This window comes from Procambarus clarkii, chromosome 11 (genome assembly GCF_040958095.1).
Source record: "Procambarus clarkii isolate CNS0578487 chromosome 11, FALCON_Pclarkii_2.0, whole genome shotgun sequence".
In the NCBI taxonomy this organism is placed as follows: domain Eukaryota; kingdom Metazoa; phylum Arthropoda; class Malacostraca; order Decapoda; family Cambaridae; genus Procambarus; species Procambarus clarkii.
Genome location: NC_091160.1, coordinates 35,178,999 through 35,198,998, shown reverse-complemented (window position 1 = coordinate 35,198,998; position 20,000 = coordinate 35,178,999). Strand labels below are relative to the sequence as shown.

Genomic DNA, 20,000 nt, shown 5'->3' with positions numbered 1-20,000 from the left:
AGTGAGAGGACCAAACAACAGTACAGTGACAGTGAGAGGACCAAACAACAGTACAGTGACAGTGACAGTGACAGGACCAACAACAGTACAGTGACAGTGAGAGGACCAAACAACAGTACAGTGACAGTGAGAGGACCAACAACAGTACAGTGACAGTGACAGTACCAAACAACAGTACAGTGACAGTGAGAGGACCAAACAACAGTACAGTGACAGTGACAGTGACAGGACCAACAACAGTACAGTGACAGTGAGAGGACCAAACAACAGTACAGTGACAGTGAGAGGACCAACAACAGTACAGTGACAGTGGGAGGACCAAACAACAGTACAGTGACAGTGAGAGGACCAAACAACAGTACAGTGACAGTGAGAGGACCAAACAACAGTACAGTGACAGTGACAGTGACAGGACCAAACAACAGTACAGTGACAGTGGGAGGACCAAACAACAGTACAGTGACAGTGAGAGGACCAAACAACAGTACAGTGACAGTGAGAGGACCAAACAACAGTACAGTGAGAGGACCAAACAACAGTACAGTGACAGTGACAGTACCAAACAACAGTACAGTGACAGTGAGAGGACCAAACAACAGTACAGTGACAGTGAGAGGACCAAACAACAGTACAGTGACAGTGAGAGGACCAAACAACAGTACAGTGAGAGGACCAAACAACAGTACAGTGACAGTGACAGTACCAAACAACAGTACAGTGACAGTGAGAGGACCAAACAACAGTACAGTGACAGTGGGAGGACCAACAACAGTACAGTGACAGTGGGAGGACCAAACAACAGTACAGTGACAGTGGGAGGACCAAACAACAGGACAGTGACAGTACCAAACAACAGTACAGTGACAGTGACAGTACCAAACAACAGTACAGTGACAGTGACAGTACCAAACAACAGTACAGTGACAGTGGGAGGACCAAACAACAGGACAGTGACAGTACCAAACAACAGTACAGTGACAGTGACAGTACCAAACAACAGTACAGTGACAGTGACAGTACCAAACAACAGTACAGTGACAGTGGGAGGACCAAACAACAGGACAGTGACAGTACCAAACAACAGTACAGTGACAGTGACAGTACCAAACAACAGTACAGTGACAGTGAGAGGACCAAACAACAGTACAGTGACAGTGAGAGGACCAAACAACAGTACAGTGACAGTGGGAGGACCAAACAACAGTACAGTGACAGTGAGAGGACCAAACAACAGTACAGTGACAGTGAGAGGACCAAACAACAGTACAGTGACAGTGGGAGGACCAAACAACAGTACAGTGACAGTGAGAGGACCAAACAACAGTACAGTGACAGTGACAGTACCAAACAACAGTGACAGTGACAGTGGGAGGACCAAACAACAGTACAGTGACAGTGACAGTACCAAACAACAGTGACAGTGACAGTGGGAGGACCAAACAACAGTACAGTGACAGTGAGAGGACCAAACAACAGTACAGTGACAGTGGGAGGACCAAACAACAGTACAGTGACAGTGGGAGGACCAAACAACAGTACAGTGACAGTGGGAGGACCAAACAACAGTACAGTGACAGTGAGAGGACCAAACAACAGTACAGTGACAGTGGGAGGACCAAACAACAGTACAGTGACAGTGGGAGGACCAAACAACAGTACAGTGACAGTGAGAGGACCAAACAACAGTACAGTGACAGTGACAGTACCAAACAACAGTGACAGTGACAGTGGGAGGACCAAACAACAGTACAGTGACAGTGGGAGGACCAAACAACAGTACAGTGACAGTGAGAGGACCAAACAACAGTACAGTGACAGTGGGAGGACCAAACAACAGTACAGTGACAGTGGGAGGACCAAACAACAGTACAGTGACAGTGGGAGGACCAAACAACAGTACAGTGACAGTGACAGTACCAAACAACAGTACAGTGACAGTGGGAGGACCAAACAACAGTACAGTGACAGTGAGAGGACCAAACAACAGTGACAGTGACAGTGGGAGGACCAAACAACAGTACAGTGACAGTGAGAGGACCAAACAACAGTACAGTGACAGTGGGAGGACCAAACAACAGTACAGTGACAGTGGGAGGACCAAACAACAGTACAGTGACAGTGGGAGGACCAAACAACAGTACAGTGACAGTGACAGTACCAAACAACAGTACAGTGACAGTACCAAACAACAGTACAGTGACAGTGGGAGGACCAAACAACAGTACAGTGACAGTGAGAGGACCAAACAACAGTACAGTGACAGTGAGAGGACCAAACAACAGTACAGTGACAGTGAGAGGACCAAACAACAGTACAGTGACAGTGGGAGGACCAAACAACAGTACAGTGACAGTGACAGTACCAAACAACAGTACAGTGAGAGGACCAAACAACAGTACAGTGACAGTGACAGTACCAAACAACAGTACAGTGACAGTGAGAGGACCAAACAACAGTACAGTGACAGTGAGAGGACCAACAACCAGTACAGTGACAGTACCAAACAACCATTACAGTGTCACTGTACCAAACAACCATTACAGTGTCACTGTACTATCACTAACAAGATAGACTGGAAGAATAAGGAACCACAGGGAGACACAGATACAAGTGAGCTAAACTTCAAACTATCATCTACAAGCATCGTCTACAAAGTTTCTAAGCTTGCATGGGGCCTTGTAGCCTGGTGGATAGCGCGCAGGACTCGTAATTCTGTGGCGCGGATTCGATTCCCGCACGAGGCAGAAACAAATGGGCAAAGTTTCGTTCACCCTGAATGCCCCTGTTACCTAGCAGTAAATAGGTACCTGGGAGTTAGTCAGCTGTCACGGGCTGCTTCCTGGGGGTGGAGGCCTGGTCGAGGACCGGGCCGCGGGGACACTAAAGCCCCGAAATCATCTCAAGATAACCTCAAGATAAGTTAGCACGTTAGGCGACTAACAAGAATGATGGGTAATGACCAATTAGGTAGACTTGACATCATGTTCACTCTGAATGAGTCAGACATAACGGAAGAGGCCCTCCGTAGGAATACATCATCGCTGTTGATTGATATATATCTGGTGGAAGTAGGAATGACATGTAAAGGGAAAGGATCAGCATGTAAAGGCAAGCCAAAGGCGCCAGAAGATTCCTAATAGGAATTCTTTGGGGGAACACAACTCAGAGAATGGAGCCCACAAGGCTTGGTTGGTTGCATCAGCCACAAGTATCAGTAGGCAACAGGAAACTTGTTGACCAGACCACACACTAGACGGTGGAGGGACGACGACGTTTCGGTCCGTCCTGGTCGTCGTCGTCCCTTCACCTTCTAGTGTGTGGTCTGGTCAACATACTTCAGCCACGTTATTGTGACTCATCGCCTGCAACAAGAAAGTTTGTTCCTGCCCAGAGAGAAGCCAATGAGAGACAGGTCTAACCCATGGTTTAACCAAGGTTTTAACAAATAACAGCTTTAAGTACCTGGGGCCAGATTCACGAAGCAGTTACGCAAGCACTTACGAACGTGTACACCTTTCCGCAATCTTTGACGGCTTTGGTTACATTTATTAAACAGTTTACAAGCATGAAAACTTGCCATTCAACTGTTGTTATTGTTATAAACAGCCTCCTGGTGCTTCGGAGCTCATTAACTGTTTAATAATTGTAAACAAAGCCGCCAAAGATTGAGAAAAGATGTACAGGTTCGTAAGTGTTTGCGTAACTACTTCGTGAATCTGGCCCCTGCAGTTTTCCAGTTTACCTTGAGTGGTTTCCAGGAATTCGTGTACACCCCGAGCTCGGCCTGAGGCCAGGTTTGACTTGTGATAACTTGGTCCACCAGGCTGTTGCTTGGAGCGACCCGCAGGCCCACATATCCACTACAACCCGGTTGGTCCGGCACTTCTTGCGGGAGCTTGTCTATAATTGCTTTCTAAAGAAGTCCACCTTTGTTCTTGTAATATAATGCTTGCAGGGAGGGTGTTGAACACCCGTGGACCTCTGGTGTTCAGTGTTCTCTGATAGTGCCTATGGCACCTCTACTCCTCACTGGTTCTATTCTCCATTTCCTTCCGTATCGGTCGCTCCAGTATGTTGTTATTTTACTGTGTAAGTTTGGCATCTGGCCCTCCAGTATCTTACATGTATATGTTATTTGATATCTCTCTCGTCTCCTTTCCAGAGAGTACATCTTGAAAGCGTGTGACGGACCCAATAATTTTAAGTGTTTTATCGCGTCTATGCGTGCTGTATATGTTCTCTGTATTCCCTCTATTTCAGCAGTCTCTCCTGCTCTGAAGGGGGAAGTGAGTACTGAGCAGTACTCAAGACGAGACAGTACAAGTGATTTGAAGAGTATTAACATTGCTGTGGGATCCCTGGATTTCAACATTCTCATTATCCATCCTATCATTCTCATTATCCATCCTATCATTCTCATTATCCATCCTATCATTCTCATTATCCATCCTATCATTCTCATTATCCATCCTGTCATTATCCTGGCCGCCGCTATATTTGCTCGGTTATGTTCACTAAATGTCCGGACCTCAGAATGGGAGCAACTACTGGACTAACAGGACATCAGGGCTTATATCTAGAGCCCTTCCTCTTATACTTAGAGCCCTTTCTCTTATATTTAGAGCCCTTCCTCTTATATCTAGAGCCCTTCCTCTTATATTTAGAGCCCTTCCTCTTATATCTAGAGCCCTTCCTCTTATATCTAGAGCCCTTCCTCTTATATCTAGAGCCCTTCCTCTTATATCTAGAGCCCTTCCTCTTATATCTAGAGCCCTCCCTCTTATATTTAGAGCCCTTCCTCTTATATTTAGAGCCCTTCCTCTTATATTTAGAGCCCTTCCTCTTATATTTAGAGCCCTTCCTCTTATATTTAGAGCCCTTCCTCTTATATTTAGAGCCCTTCCTCTTATATTTAGAGCCCTTCCTCTTATATTTAGAGCCCTTCCCCTTATATTTAGAGCCCTTCCTCTAATATTTAGAGCCCTCCTAGAGGGGACACAAGTCTTCCTATCAATGTGATGTTGATCACGCGACTATGAGGTTACCTTGAGGTGCTTCCGGGGCTTAGTGTCCCCGCGGCCCGGTCGTCGACCAGGCCTCCTGGTTGCTGGACCTGGACCTGGACCTGGACCTGGACCTGGAGCTGAACCTGGACCTGGAGCTACGTTACAGGAAGCTGGTAAAATGCTGCAGGAGAACTTAAAAGTGGGGGTAATAAGTGGCTACTTGAGTTCAACTGCAGCAAAAGCACTGTAATGAAGCTGTAGATAGTGCCAGGAAGCCGGACACATGTACTGGTGCCAAATGGGTGAGGAAGCCCATTTTTATGCCGTGTTAAATGGCATTATGTCCGTGGTGCGTTTATTATGTCCGTGGTGGGTCTATTATGTCCGTGGTGGGTCTATTATGTCCGTGGTGGGTCTATTATGTCCGTGGTGGGTCTATTATGTCCGTGGTGGGTCTATTATGTCCGTGGTGGCTCTATTATGTCCGTGATGGATCTATCATGTCCGTGATGGGTCTATCATGTCCGTGATGGGTCTATCATGTCCGTGGCGGCTCGCTACATGTCTATCTTTGGTCGTTCGTCAGTGCACGAGACAAAATATCTACACCGAAAATCAGAAATGAAACAGAGAAAGATAAATGTAGTTGTGAGAAGAAAGGAGAAGAAGAGAGAAGAGGAGAGGGAGAGAACAAAAGACGAAGAGAGAGAGACAAGGTGAGTAACCACACAGAGAATGGGAGAGAAATGATCATGATAATACGAGATAGAAATAAGTGCAGAATGTCGAAGGAGCTTGATAACAGAGAGACATGAGGGGCAGGCAGAGAGAGACAGAGAGAGAGAGAGAGAGAGAGAGAGAGAGAGAAAGAGAGAGAGAGAGAGAGAGAGAGAGAGAGAGAGAGAGAGAGAGAGAGACATGGGAGTAAAATGACTGTGGGGGGTTACATCCAAGATGATATGAGGGAAAGGAATTGGTCTCTGAAATTGGGAATCGTGATGAATGCACTCCTTATGGACTTTTCCCTTCCAGTGAGTGATGGGGCCGCGTGGAATGGGTGGGACAGCATGTGACAGGACACCAGTGATGGGAAATGGGGGGGGGGGGGGGGGACTCGGGAACTATATGTACTTACCTATTTGTACCCACCTATGTGTGGGAGTGCGCTACTTGGCGTAGTAAGCAAAGCCCGATTTGCCAATCAGGCAGAGCGATTTTCATTTTTTTTTTAATTCTAATCTGGTTCTCTCCTAACAGAATATAATATTATATATTATATATATAAACAATGCTATATCATATATATCACTCGGAAAATGAACTACTGAGTTATTTCAATACAAAATCCCAATCATACATCATACAAGGAAATACATCATACGAAATACATCCAGCCATAAGAGAAAATGGGAAATGTATTATTTCTGGAAAATTCGGCTTGTTAGGCAATTCTGGCTATTAGGTACGATATATGGTCTGAGTTTATTTCAGTTACGGACCATATTGAGGAATAAGGAATATCTACAAGTTGTTCAGTAAGGTGTTGTGGTGGTCTTAATAACCCTCCAGAGGTTGTTAGGTCTTAATAACCCTCCAGAGGTTGTTAGGTCTTAATAACCCTCCAGAGGTTGTTAGGTCTTAATAACCCTCCAGAGATTGATAGACCTTAATAACCCTCCAGAGATTGATAGGCCTTAATAACTCTCCAGAGGATGATAGGCTTTAATAACCCTCCAGAGGATGATAGGCCTTAATAACCCTCCAGAGGATGATAGGCCTTAATAACTCTCCAGAGGATGATAGGCCTTAATAACCCACCAGAGGTTGATAGGCTTTAATAACTCTCCAGAGGTTGATAGGCCTTAATAACCCTCCAGAGGTTGATAGGCCTTAATAACCCTCCAGAGGTTGATAGGCCTTAATAACCTTCCAGATTTAAACTGAATTCTGCTTGGTTTAACTCACTTCTGATTGGTGGAAATTCACTTCTGATTGGTGGAAACTCACTTCTGACTGGTGGAAACTCACTTCTGACTGGTGGAAACTTCTGACTGGTGGAAACTAACTTTTGATTGATGGAAACTCACTTCTGATTGATGAAAACTGACGCACTCATTCCTTGCTAGTTTCTTTCAATGAAAACCCCTAACAGGCTTTAAGGTACTAACGACTCTATTGGCATTCCAACTACCGTATTTACACGTTGGGGTAATTATAGGTATGTGTAGGGAAGTGTATCATTAGTGGTGTGATGAGGGAGGGCGTGGTTGTTCACATGAGGTATTATGAGGGTGGGTGACTACCTACTTGCCTGTCTCACTTTCACTCACTCATAGACTCATTCTCTCATTCTCTCTCTCATTCCCAGCCTCTCCCTCCCTCATTCTCTCCCACACTCCTAATTTCCCTGATTCCAAATCTCTATTAATCTACTCCCCACGACTTTGTCTGTCTCTCTGTCTCTCTGTCTCTCTCTTTCTGTCTGTCTCTCTCTCTCTCTCTCTCTGTCTCTGTCTCTGTCTCTGTCTCTCTCTCTCTCTCTCTCTCTCTCTCTCTCTCTCTCTCTCTCTCTCTCTCTCTCTCTCTCTCTCTCTCTCTCTCTCTCTCTCTCTCTCTCTCGTTGGGAGAGTGGGGGAGTGTGTGTGTGTGGCGAGGCGTAGTGCTTGGGTATGGATGTGGAGAGGGCGTGAGAGATGAGGGTGTTATTGTCGAGGGGTAGGGGTTATGGGGGGTTATGAGGGGGGGAGGGGGTGTTGGCACTGCCCCCTTGACTGTGAAGGTCTGGCCCAGGGTTCAGTCTAGCTTGGGCACCCTCGCCGTCAGTGCCCGGTGCCAGAGCCACGGTGCCCCGGTTGCTGCTCTCTCTCTCTCTTCCGCCTCTCCACCGGTGTATAGTGTAGGACCCTGTTTCCTCTCGTGTGTGGTGGGCAGCTGGGTGCTGCTACGGTGTTTGGTGGGCAGCTGGGTGCTGCTACAGTGTGTGGTGGGCAGCTGGGTGTTGCTACAGTGTGTGGTGGGCAGCTGGGTGCTGCTACGGTGTGTGGTGGGCAGCTGGGTGTTGCTACAGTGTGTGGTGGGCAGCTGGGTGCTGCTACAGTGTGTGGTGGGCAGCTGGGTGTTGCTACAGTGTGTGGTGGGCAGCTGGGTGTTGCTACAGTGTGTGGTGGGCAGCTGGGTGCTGCTACAGTGTGTGGTGGGCAGCTGGGTGCTGCTACAGTGTGTGGTGGGCAGCTGGGTGCTGCTACAGTGTGTGGTGGGCAGCTGGGTGCTGCTACAGTGTGTGGTGGGCAGCTGGGTGCTGCTACAGTGTGTGGTGGGCAGCTGGGTGCTGCTACGGTGTGTGGTGGGCAGCTGGGTGCTGCTACAGTGTGTGGTGGGCAGCTGGGTGCTGCTACAGTGTGTGGTGGGCAGCTGGGTGCTGCTACGGTGTGTGGTGGGCAGCTGGGTGCTGCTACAGTGTGTGGTGGACAGCTGGGTGCTGCTACAGTGTGTGGTGGGCAGCTGGGTGCTGCTACAGTGTGTGGTGGGCAGCTGGGTGCTGCTACAGTGTGTGGTGGGCAGCTGGGTGCTGCTACAGTGTGTGTGGTGGGCAGCTGGGTGCTGCTACAGTGTGTGGTGGGCAGCTGGGTGCTGATACAGTGTGTGGTGGGCAGCTGGGTGCTGCTACAGTGTGTGTTGGGCAGCTGGGTGCTGCTACAGTGTGTGGTGGGCAGCTTGGGTGCTGCTACAGTGTGTGGTGGGCAGCTGGGTGGCACCGATTGCCCGCTGTTGTAAAGATTGGCAGTGATTGGATGACACGAGAGTTTGTTTATGTTTGTGAGCTGGACACCCAATCACAACCACATCAACTTTACTAGAACAGTCACCACCACTACAACCACCACCACTACTAATCACCACCACCACTACAACCACCACCACCACTACTAATCACCACCACCACTACAACCACCACCACCACTACAACCACCACCACTACTAATCACCACCACCACTACAACCACCACCACCACTACTAATCACCACCACCACTACAACCACCACCACCACTACTAATCACCACCCCACCACCACTACAACCACCACCACCACCACTGTAGACGCCCCCCAATATTGGGGTTTTCACACATCACACACACACACACGTGTGTGTGTGTGTGTGTTCGCCTCTCGGTTGAGAGGCGGGACCAAAGAGCCAGAGCTCAACCCCCGCAAGCACAAATAGGCAAGTACAAATAAGTGAGTACATCCCCCCCCCCCCCCCCCCAGGAAGCAGCCCGTAACAGCTGACTAACACCCAGGTCACCCATTTTACTGTTAGGTAACAGGGGCATAGGGCGAAAGAAACTCTGCATATTGTTTTTCGCCGGCGCCTGGGATTGAACCCGGGAGCACAGGATCACAAGTCCAGCGTGCTGACCGCTCGGCCGACCGGCTCCGTTAGGGTGGGGTTGGGAAGGAGGTTCTTCAGGAGTGTTGATGGTTGGTTAGGTTAGGTTAGGTTAGGTTAGGTTGATGGTTGGTGGTGTCAGCAAGGCGGACAGTTCGCCTCTTAGCTCACATTGTAGTCCATATTTCTTCAACTTTCCCTTCGCCTGTATCTCGCCATCATTGGCTAAAGAACAAATATCTTGGAGACCAATTTGAGTGCTTGTGAGGAGAAGTGAGGGGTGAGGGGGGGGAGGGAGAGTGAGGGAGGAGGAAAAACCAACTTACGTCTAGAGGGAAGCGAGTGAGCCGAGGCCTAATGCACGTAGCATCCCCTCTTCCCCATATACTGTCTCCCCCTTATATTGTCTCCCCTTACACTCTCTGTCTCCCCTTACACTCTCTGTCTCCCCTTACACTCTGTCCCCCTTACACTCTCTGTCTCCCCTTACACTCTTGTGTACTCCTCTGCTCTCATACACGAGTGAAGAATCCTGTCGAGAAATGTTTGGGGCGTTAAAAGTACCTCCTTTTTGTGGCCCAATACACACAGTCTTGCTGCAGCTGTCTGGTGTATGTGTACTCTAGGGGTATTATTCGTGGGTGTATACTCTGGTTTACCATGTGTGTGTGTGTGTGTGCTGGGTGTGTGTGTGTGTGTGCTGGGTGTGTGTGTGTGTGTGTGTGTGTGTGTGTGTGTGTGTAATTACCTAAGTGTAATTACCTAAGTGTGTGTGTGTGTGTGTGTGTGTGTAATTACCTAAGTGTAATTACCTAAGTGTGTGTGTGTGTGTGTGTGTGTGTGTGTGTGTGTGTGTGTGTGTGCTGAGTGTATGGCTGTCCGGCGGTGCCAGAGGGCGTCTATAGCCAGGTATGAGGCCCGCATACCTGCCTTGGTCACCGGCGCTATATCTGGCAAGGTAGGCGCCCATACCACACACCTGCAGCCCCTACACCTGTCACCTCCACACACACACACCTGTCACGTGTATATCTCCCTCACACCTATCACGTGTATACCTCTCCCTCACACCTGTCACGTGTATACCTCTCACACACACCTGTCACGTGTATACCTCTCACACACACCTGTCACGTGTATATCTCCCTCACACACACCTGTCACGTGTATACCTCTCACACACACCTGTCACACCTTCAAACACATTCATACAATCATGTCATCTCCACACGTGTCCAACCATTAATTACCCCCGCCCGTCTGAACACGGTATGGCATCTTAAAGTCACACTACACATGCGAAAGGTCACGAGTAGTCTATTTTGTACCTCCTCAGATCTTCTACGTTGTGATCATATCTCCTCTGTTATTTCCGTTTAAATATCCTGGTGCCAAATCTCTTGGGGGGACCTTCTCAAGTTTCTTATTATAGTTTAAGTTGTGTGAAGTGAGACCACGTGGTGTGGTGAGTTCTCTCTCTCTCTCTCTCTCTCTCTCTCTCTCTCTCTCTCTCTCTCTCTCTCTCTCTCTCTCTCTCTCTCTCTCTCTCTCTCTCTGTCTCTCTCTGTCTCTCTCTCTCTCTCTCTCTCTCTCTCTCTCTCTCTCTCTCTCTCTCTCTCTCTCTCTCTCTGTCTCTGTCTCTGTCTCTGTCTCTCTCTCTCTGTCTCTCTCTCTCTGTCTCTCTCTCTCTGTCTCTCTCTCTCTCTCTCTCTCTCTCTCTCTCTCTCTCTCTCTCTCTCTCTCTCTCTCTCTGTCTCTGTCTCTGTCTCTCTCTCTCTCAGCTTCACATTTGTTGCTGATGTTATCTGGTTAATGTGTGTACCTTTGGTGTTGGGAGGTGTGTGGGGGACACCCTCGCTCGTAATCTTTTGAAGTGGTATTCATCAAGCTTTATACTTCTTCCCCTTGGCGAAACCTGTATATCTTTCCTGGATCATGAGGGGTTATAGTGTGCATGTAGTGAACGGTGCTCGAGCTGGGAGAGGCTGTAGGATGGGTTTCGAACCAGGGGTGGTTTTGTTACACGTCACCTCCTTGTGCTCCGGAGCAGGTCAACTGTTTGATCCATATATAATTCAATCCCGGTTATTATAGAGAGATGGACTGGTGTCGTATGGGGTCACTGGAGTCCACATCTTATCATCGCTGCCTACACTATATCCACCATCACCACCACCATCACTACCACCATCAACACTACCATCACCATCACCACCACTATCACCACCACCATCACCAACCACCACCACCATCACCAACCACCACCAACCACCATCACCAACCACCACCAACCACCACCACCACCACCACCACCACCACCAACCACCACCAACCACCACCACCACCACCACTATCACCACCACCATCACCAACCACCACCACCATCACCAACCACCACCAACCACCATCACCAACCACCACCAACCACCACCACCAACCACCACCACACTCATAGGCTTGCCTCATCACGTACCATCCTCACCTGAACATTACCTCAAGAGGATACACTTAGACTGGGTAATTAAGGTATTATTCCCAGGGTGTGCCAGACACCCTGATCACACCCTAGGGGGGGGGAGGAGACACACCCTCTGAATAATAGGGGGTCACTTGAGTGTGAGGAACCACGGAGAAGCGTGTGCTAGGGTGAGAGAGTGGTAGAGTGTCTAGTGGGAAGGATGAGTTAGTGACAGACAGATGAGGTCCCTGAAGGATTCCCCTTATGTCTTCTAGACACGTGGACCCTAATTTGTGGGAGCCACAACCCCGTCACCTCTATTCCTTCACGACTCTTGACACTCTTAAGGGTGACCTTGGGCACGCTGGCTGACTCTTGGGGCACTTCTCGGTACCTCCGATAGGGAGCCGGTCGGCCGAGCGGACAGCACACTGGACTTGTGATCCTGTGGTCCTGGGTTCGATCCCAGGCGCCGGCGAGAAACAATGGGCAGAATTTCTTTCACCCTATGCCCCCTGTTACCTAGCAGTAAAATAGGTACCTGGGTGTTAGTCAGCTGTCACGGGCTGCTTCCTGGGGGTGGAGGCCTGGTCGAGGACCGGGCTGCAGGTACACTAAGCTCCGAAATCATCTCAAGATAACCTCAAGATAACCCTTTGTGTGTCTTTATACCGCCATAAACTTATTTTAATTCAAAGTTAATCATGGATAGAGAATAGATAACACTAATTATGTAGTTGTTGTGAATCTATTACATCCAGGGCATCGCCTCTCTGAGGACAGGTTGAGGATAGAGAGGTTGAGTTTGGTTCAAAAGAATCAACGACATTGACATTGGGGGGAAAATTGTCTCAGATCTTAGACCCTACTGGTTGTGGGGTTACGGGGCTCACCATAGCCCGTGCTACATGGACACTTCCTCCCCAGTAGCTAAATCTGAAACAACAACATACTCGTTGTGACTCGATTATCACTTGCATATATCATTGTGTCGTGCAAAGATGTGTTGAAATAGCAATAACTTTGAAATATGTTGTAACTTTCATTGTGTTGGCTTTTAAGTGCATTTAATCTTGTGTGTCTTATATACTGGATATGCCTGTTTGTTTTATTCTGTGGTGAGGGGTGGCTTTTGTGTTCGATAAACCTATTGTTAGTGGTGTTTTGCACTAGAATTCATGCTGTTGGCACTTCGGGTGGGACCTGACGACTCGATCAGCGCCCACCATGGCGCCGGAGGGCGGGCGGCGACTGAGACAGGCGGGAGCCAGGAGTTGGATGGAACTCTTCACAGTGTGAAGAACCGTCTAGGTGAGGCTTGATCTCCAAGGACTGTAATTAGTCACAACTGATGAGTACCGGGAGTGACTACTGACCGGAACCTTCGGTGGAGAGCAGTGAGGCGCGCTTGAAGAGTGGTATTGAGTGTTGAGAGTCCTAGGGTAACTCGTGGGCGTGCTGAGTGCCCGGACTCTTGAGAGTGGGCGTGGTGGGGGGGGGGGGGGGGGTGCAGTATGCAAGAGCCCGACCTGCTCTTCCCCGTCGAGGCCGACCAAGCCCACTACCTGACAGTCATGACCAACCGCTGGCGTTGGCGTACGCCCAGCCCCGCCCACGAAGAAGCCCGCCCGTGCCACTCCCCGTCACTCCTCGAGGGCGGGGCCGTGACGCGATGTGGCCTGGTGGTGGGTGAGGGCGAGGGGGTGCCACTGGGGGAGTGCCACGCCCCTCCTCCATCACCCACACCCCAGGCTAGAGACGTGGGCGTGGCCTGGCAGTGCGTGGGCGTGTCTGAGGAGAACATGGGCGCCGACAGGAAGAGCCCCGAACGCAAAGTCTCCTCCAGCGAAGCAGAAGCCTCCAGGGCGGATGTAAGCCCAGAGAGCAGCAGTGATGTGGGCGGCGTGGATGTGGGCGTAGGCGTAGCAGAAGAGGGGGCAGGATGCCTGGTAGTGTCTCTGGACTCATCACGGGCGGCCTCCCTCACCCGAACCTGTAGATGGTCCGGCTTCAAAAAGGTAAATAATTAAACTTTTATACTCACCTTATTCACCAGATTCACTCACCTTATTCATTAAGGTGTTCTCTAATCCATCATTACTCTAATCTAATCCCTGATTGGGTGTTTCGGGAGATTCAATTATGCAATTATTCATCGGATTACTCATGTAAATTGTGTACGTACTCATCATTTGTTAATGGTTGGTTACACACTCATGAATACAGGTTCCTGTGAGGAGACTGTACTCATCTACTCATCCAAGGAAACTGGGGTTGTACTCACTCCTTTTTTTTCTAAATAATTTGTTATTTTATTCATTGGTAAATCGTTGATTTTATCACCAGTTAACTTGACTAGCATTTTTTGAACTAGAAAATTGAATTAGAAGTGATTAGACATGTAGAATAATAGTTTCTTAAGGATTGTGTTTAACGACGAAGGGAATAGTCTTTACGAATTGTAATCACTGATAGATAAACACAATCATTAAAGATTGTAATCACTGATGATAAACACAATCATTAAAGATTGTAATCACTGATGATAAACACAATCATTAAAGATTGTAATCAACGTAGATGTGAACAGCCATCAAGGATTGTAATCAACGAAGATATATAACACAATCTTCAGGGATTGTAATCACAAGTCGAGCCATATATAATAGCCAAGAATATTTTCACCTCGATTGTAAATCCGGGTCAAAATCTACCTAAATATAATATGGGGGACGGAGGACTTGGGCAGGTGTCCAGCCAGCTACCTATGGCAGCAGTTACCTACACCTGGTGATACAGATGAGACCAGGTGTGCCAGGAGAGGGTGTGGGGGGGTGGGGGGTGGAGGGAGGGAATACAGTGAATGAGTTCTTGCAGTGAATATCACTTTGGATCAGAGGGAGATTAGGTCAATAGGTTAGACCTAAGAACTGTATGGGGGTTACCTTGAGGTTACCTTGAGGTGCTTCCGGGGCTTAGTGTCCCCCGCGGCCCGGTCGTCGACCAGGCCTCCTGGTTGCTAGACTGATCAACCAGGCTGTTAGACGCCTGACGTATGAGTCACAGCCTAGAGAGAAAGCCTAGAGAGCCTCTAGATCAGAGCCTAGAGAGAGAGGGTTGATAGAAAGCAAGCAGCTGATGTGCATGCTACAATATCTGTGAAGGGCCTCGAATGTTCCGCCTGCGGAAGTGCTCAAAGTGCCTTCAGCACTTATTAACGCGTTCAATTTGCTCGTTAGCGGGACGTTATTATGACGTTCTAGTAACGTCATACACATTATTAAAAGCACAACTATTTCATCTGTTATTTTTTTCCCATGAGTTGGGTCAGGTTGTCTTAGGGTTAACATGGGTTAGATTAGGTTAAGATGGGGTTGGGTTAGGATACGTTAGAATAGGTTAGGTTTAGAGTAAAGGGATTATAGGGATGCATACTTTTATCAGGGGTATTCGACCCTACTTTGTAGAGTAGTGTAAAGAGAGGGGGGGGGAGGGGGGTAAGGGGGGAGAACGGTATCTTCTGGTCATATGTTCAATCACAGGTGTGTTCAATCACAGGTGTGTTCAATCACAGGTGTGTTCAATCACAGGTGTGTTCAATCACAGGTGTGTTCAATCACAGGTGTGTTCAACCACAGGTGTGTTCAACCACAGGTGTGTTCTGGTCATGTGCTCAACCCACAAGAGAGGGAGGGAAGGTATGAGGTTGGGGGTGGAAAGGCAGAAGCGAAATGGGATGGGAATTGATCACTTACTCTCTCCGCTCTCATATCTCTCCTTCCCAGTGCCTGGGTCATGGGAGAGGGGGGGGAGGGGGTGAGACGGAACAGGAGGAGACAGAGAAGAACTGAAAGAGGAGGAGGATGAGTATAGGTAGAGTAGGAAGCGAACAAGGTAATCAGAAGGAAGCAAGAGTGTGAGAGGGAGGGAAGGGAGGGTTATAGGTAGGTTGAGATAGGGTAGGTTGTTAGAAACCAACTGGTGTTTGCATTGTTAGCCTACTCCATTGACGTGATTTGAGCGTCACTTCGTCATAGCCCAAACGCTTGTCGTAATGGCTTGGCGCTTTTTGCCCCTCCTTGATAGTTCTCTTCCCTTCACCCGTCATCACTGTCAGTTCTATGTCTGTTTCTGTGGCTCTGATCCCTCACCTACGTTCCGTTTTCTTTCAGAATGTCAGCAATTCTATATAAAAAAAAACAGGTAAACCTTTTATATTGATTTATAATATAAGTATAAACTGTCATTTACTGTCAGGTGTCGTAAATGATGGGTGACGGCATCTGTCGTCAACACCCGGGGGGGAGAGAAGAAAGCCCTCGTTATACAAGACGGATGGTTGAGCCGCGTAAACATATTTTAGTCTCCCTTTAATGGCCCCCTATTCCTAACTCCTTCCCCCATGACTCCCGTTTTCTGTTGAGGGAGGTTGGTGGGGTCGGACGGTGGAGGGGAATGACCATTTCAATGCCTCGCCCATTACACCCCCTTCCTGTCCCCCTCTTCCTCCCCCCCCCTTTTCCTACACTCTAGATTGATCAAGATTGATCACCTTACAAGTACCGGCTTGAGAAAGTTGAAGAGGGGACCATGCTTGTGATGTACTCACCTAATTGTGCTTGCGGGGGTTGAGCTTTGGCTCTTTGGTCCCGCCTCTCAACTGTCAATCAACTGGTACTCACCTAGTTGTACTCACCTAGTTGTGTTTGCGGGAGTTGAGCTTTGGCTCTTTGGTCCCGCCTCTCAACTGTCAATCAACAGGTGTACAGGTTCCTGAGCCTACTGGGCTCTATAATATCTACATATGAAACTGTGTATGGAGTCAGCCTCCACCACATCACTGCCTAATGCATTCCATCCGTTAACTACTCTGACACTGAAAAAGTTCTTTCTAACGTCTCTGTGGCTCATGTGGGTAATCAGTTTCCACCTGTGTCTCCTTGTGCGTGTGCCACCCGTGTTAAATACTCCATCCTTGTCCACCCTGTCAATTCCCCTGAGAATTTTGTATGTGGTGATCATGTCTCCCCGAGGTCTTCTGTCTTCCAGTGACGTAAAGTGCAGTTCACGTAGTCTGTCCTCGTAACTCATGCCACTTAGTTCTGGGACTACTCTAGTGGCATACCTTTGGACTTTTTCCAGCTTCGTCTTGTGCTTGACAAGGTACGGGCTCCATGCTGGGGCCGCATACTCCAGGATTGGTCTTACATATGTGGTGTACAAGATTCTGAAGGATTCCTTACACAGGTTCCTGAAGGCTGTTCTGATGTTAGCCAACCTTGCATAGGCCGCTGATGTTATTCTTTTGATGTGGGATTCAGGAGACAGGTTTGGTGTGATATCAACTCCCAGCTCTTTCTCTCTGTCCGTCTCGTGAAGGACTTCATCTCTCATTCGGTATCCAGTGACTGGCCTCCTAGTTCCTCCTCCTAGTTTCATTACCTTACATTTACTTGGGTTGAACTTTAGTAGCCATTTGTCCAAGACCCTAATGCAAGAGAGCATTAGGATCTTGGAAACCTTAATCCGTAGAGCGTAACCTTGCTCCTGGACCACATCTGTCACGTGTCGCATTTAATGACGAAGCACTCGGTCTCAACAATTCTCTTTGAAACCCCGTGAAATACCAGGAACCTGAGCAACCCCCAGAAAACCTGAAGGAGACGCCCTAGGTGTTTGGACACGCAGCATGGGAGGGCTAACTACAGGAGGCCAGACAATGGGCAGTCCAGCAACCTGGTCGACGACCGGGCCGCGGGGACACTAAGCCCCGGAAGCACCTCAAGGTAACCTCGAGGTAAGGTGACCTGGAGGGCGAGAGAGTCAAAATACAATTCAAAATAAACAGGTGACACGTTAATAGCAAAGAGAGGTGTCAAAACATGTACTTCATGCAAGAGCTCCTCGAGTCTATCGACACTTAGGAGAGCGAGAGTAGATGTCGCGGCTTGGAACACTGAAGAGTATTCTGAGGTCTGGCCGTTGTTGTTATAGATTCAGCTACTCTGAACAAGTTCCAAGTAGCACGGGCTATGGTGAGCCCGTAACTTACCTGGCACAGGAGCGGGGCAAGTAGCACGGGCTATGGTGAGCCCGTAACTTACCTGGCACAGGAGCGGGGCCTAAGCAAGAGATTTCCGTAACACTTAGGAGAATTTCTCAATTAAGGGAATGTATTCATCATTGTATTCAGTATTCCGGGCCGGGGGGGGGGGGGGACATGTATTCAGACCGGGCCGCGGGGACACTAAAGCCCCGAAATCATCTCAAGATAACCTCAAGATCATGGGGGCGGCCTCCTCCTCCCTTACAAACATGGCGGTTGAACTGCCACATTCCAGGGATGAAACTGGGAATATTGATGTATTCTAATAGGATCTCTTAGGACCTGTCAAACAGCTGCCCAATTAGAGGCTTATTGCTGTCAAGATCCTCTCACTCGGTGACCGTAACTGCTGCTAGTGTGTTGGATACTTCGTCCAACCGGTTGTTTGGGCCAGTGCTACAGTAACACGTGTTCTCTACAGCCACACCTGTTCTCTACAGCCACATCTGTTCTCTACAGTCACATCTGTTCTCTACAGACACACCTGTTCTCTACAGTCACATCTGTTCTCTACAGCCACACCTGTTCTCTACAGTCACATCTGTTCTCTACAGTCACATCTGTTCTCTACAGCCACACCTGTTCTCTACAGCCACATCTGTTCTCTACAGTCACACCTGTTCTCTACAGCCACACCTGTTCTCTCCAGACACACCTGTTCTCTACAGCCACACCTGTTCTCTACAGCCACACCTGTTCTCTACAGTCACATCTGTTCTCTACAGTCACATCTGTTCTCTACAGCCACATCTGTTCTCTACAGTCACATCTGTTCTCTACAGCCACACCTGTTCTCTCCAGTCACATCTGCTCTCTATAGTCACACCTGTTCTCTCCAGCCACACCTGTTCTCTACAGCCACACCTGTTCTCTACAGACACATCTGTTCTCTCCAGACACACCTGTTCTCTCCAGACACACCTGTTCTCTCCAGACACACCTGTTCTCTCCAGACACACCTGTTCTCTACAGCCACACCTGTAATGATCTGTATATAAATCACTGACAATTTATTAATATACAGCCACTAATGTATTTTTTTTTTAATTTGGAGTGGAGATTGTGATGAAAAAAATATTTAATATTATTTTCTCTAATAAAAATTTGTCGTTTCAGGTGAGTATCTGTGATTTCTGTGGAACTTACGTGTCCATGACGTGCCCTACTGAGCCGCCAGGTGAGTACCAGGTGCCTTTCCCCGGGCCTCTGTCACCACCTTGAGGTTACCTTGAGGTGCTTCCGGGGCTTAGCGTCCCCGCGGCCCGGTCGTCGACCAGGCTTCCTGGTTGCTGGACTGGTCAACCAGGCTGTTGGATGCGGCTGCTGGCAGCCTGACGTATGAGTCACAGCCTGGTTGATCAGGTATCCTTTGGAGGTGTTTGTCAAGTTCTCTCTTGAACACTGTGAGGGGTCGGCCAGTTATGCCCCTTATGTGTAGTGGAAGTGTGTTGAACAGTCTCGGCCTCTGATGTTGATAGTTCTCTCTTGAACACTGTGAGGGGTCGGCCAGTTATGCCCCTTATGTGTAGTGGAAGCGTGTTGAACAGTCTCGGGCCTCTGATGTTGATAGTTCTCTCTTGAACACTGTGAGGGGTCGGCCAGTTATGCCACTTATGTGTAGTGGAAGCGTGTTGAACAGTCTCGGGCCTCTGATGTTGATAGTTCTCTCTTGAACACTGTGAGGGGTCGACCAGTTATGCCCCTTATGTGTAGTGGAAGCGTGTTGAACAGTTTCGGCCTCTGATGTTGATAGAGTTCTCTCTCAGAGTACCTGTTGCACCTCTGCTCTTCAACGGGGGTATTCTGCACATCCTGCCATGTGTTCTGGTCTCATGTGATGTTATTTCTGTGTGCAGGTTTAGGACCAGCCCCTCTAGTACCTTCCACATGTAAATTATTATGTATCTCTCCCGCCTGCGCTCAAGAGAATACAGATTTAGGCTGAACAAATCCACAAGGGCCGTGACGAGGATTCGAACCTACGTCCGAGAGCATCCCAGACGTAGGTTCCCAACCTCTTGGACGCAGGTTCGAATCCTC

The 20,000-nt window shown here is 48.6% G+C and overlaps 1 protein-coding gene across 3 annotated transcripts in view; it reads left to right on the top strand.

The window, feature by feature from the left end:
• The window catches only part of LOC123758469 (Ankyrin-repeat, SH3-domain, and Proline-rich-region containing Protein), a 303,178-nt gene that overhangs the window by 176,883 nt on the left and 106,295 nt on the right, over positions 1-20,000 (top strand). Inside the window, exons 1-2 of one of the 3 annotated variants that reach the window (XM_069322577.1) lie at positions 7,808-7,902; positions 13,028-13,872. The exons of the other annotated variants lie outside the window; for them this stretch is intronic. Of the exons in view, the coding sequence (XP_069178678.1) occupies positions 13,369-13,872 (504 nt within the window). The 5' untranslated portion in view covers positions 7,808-7,902; positions 13,028-13,368. Of the gene's footprint in view, positions 1-7,807; positions 7,903-13,027; positions 13,873-20,000 lie in introns of those variants that run through there. 3 annotated transcript variants of the gene reach the window in all.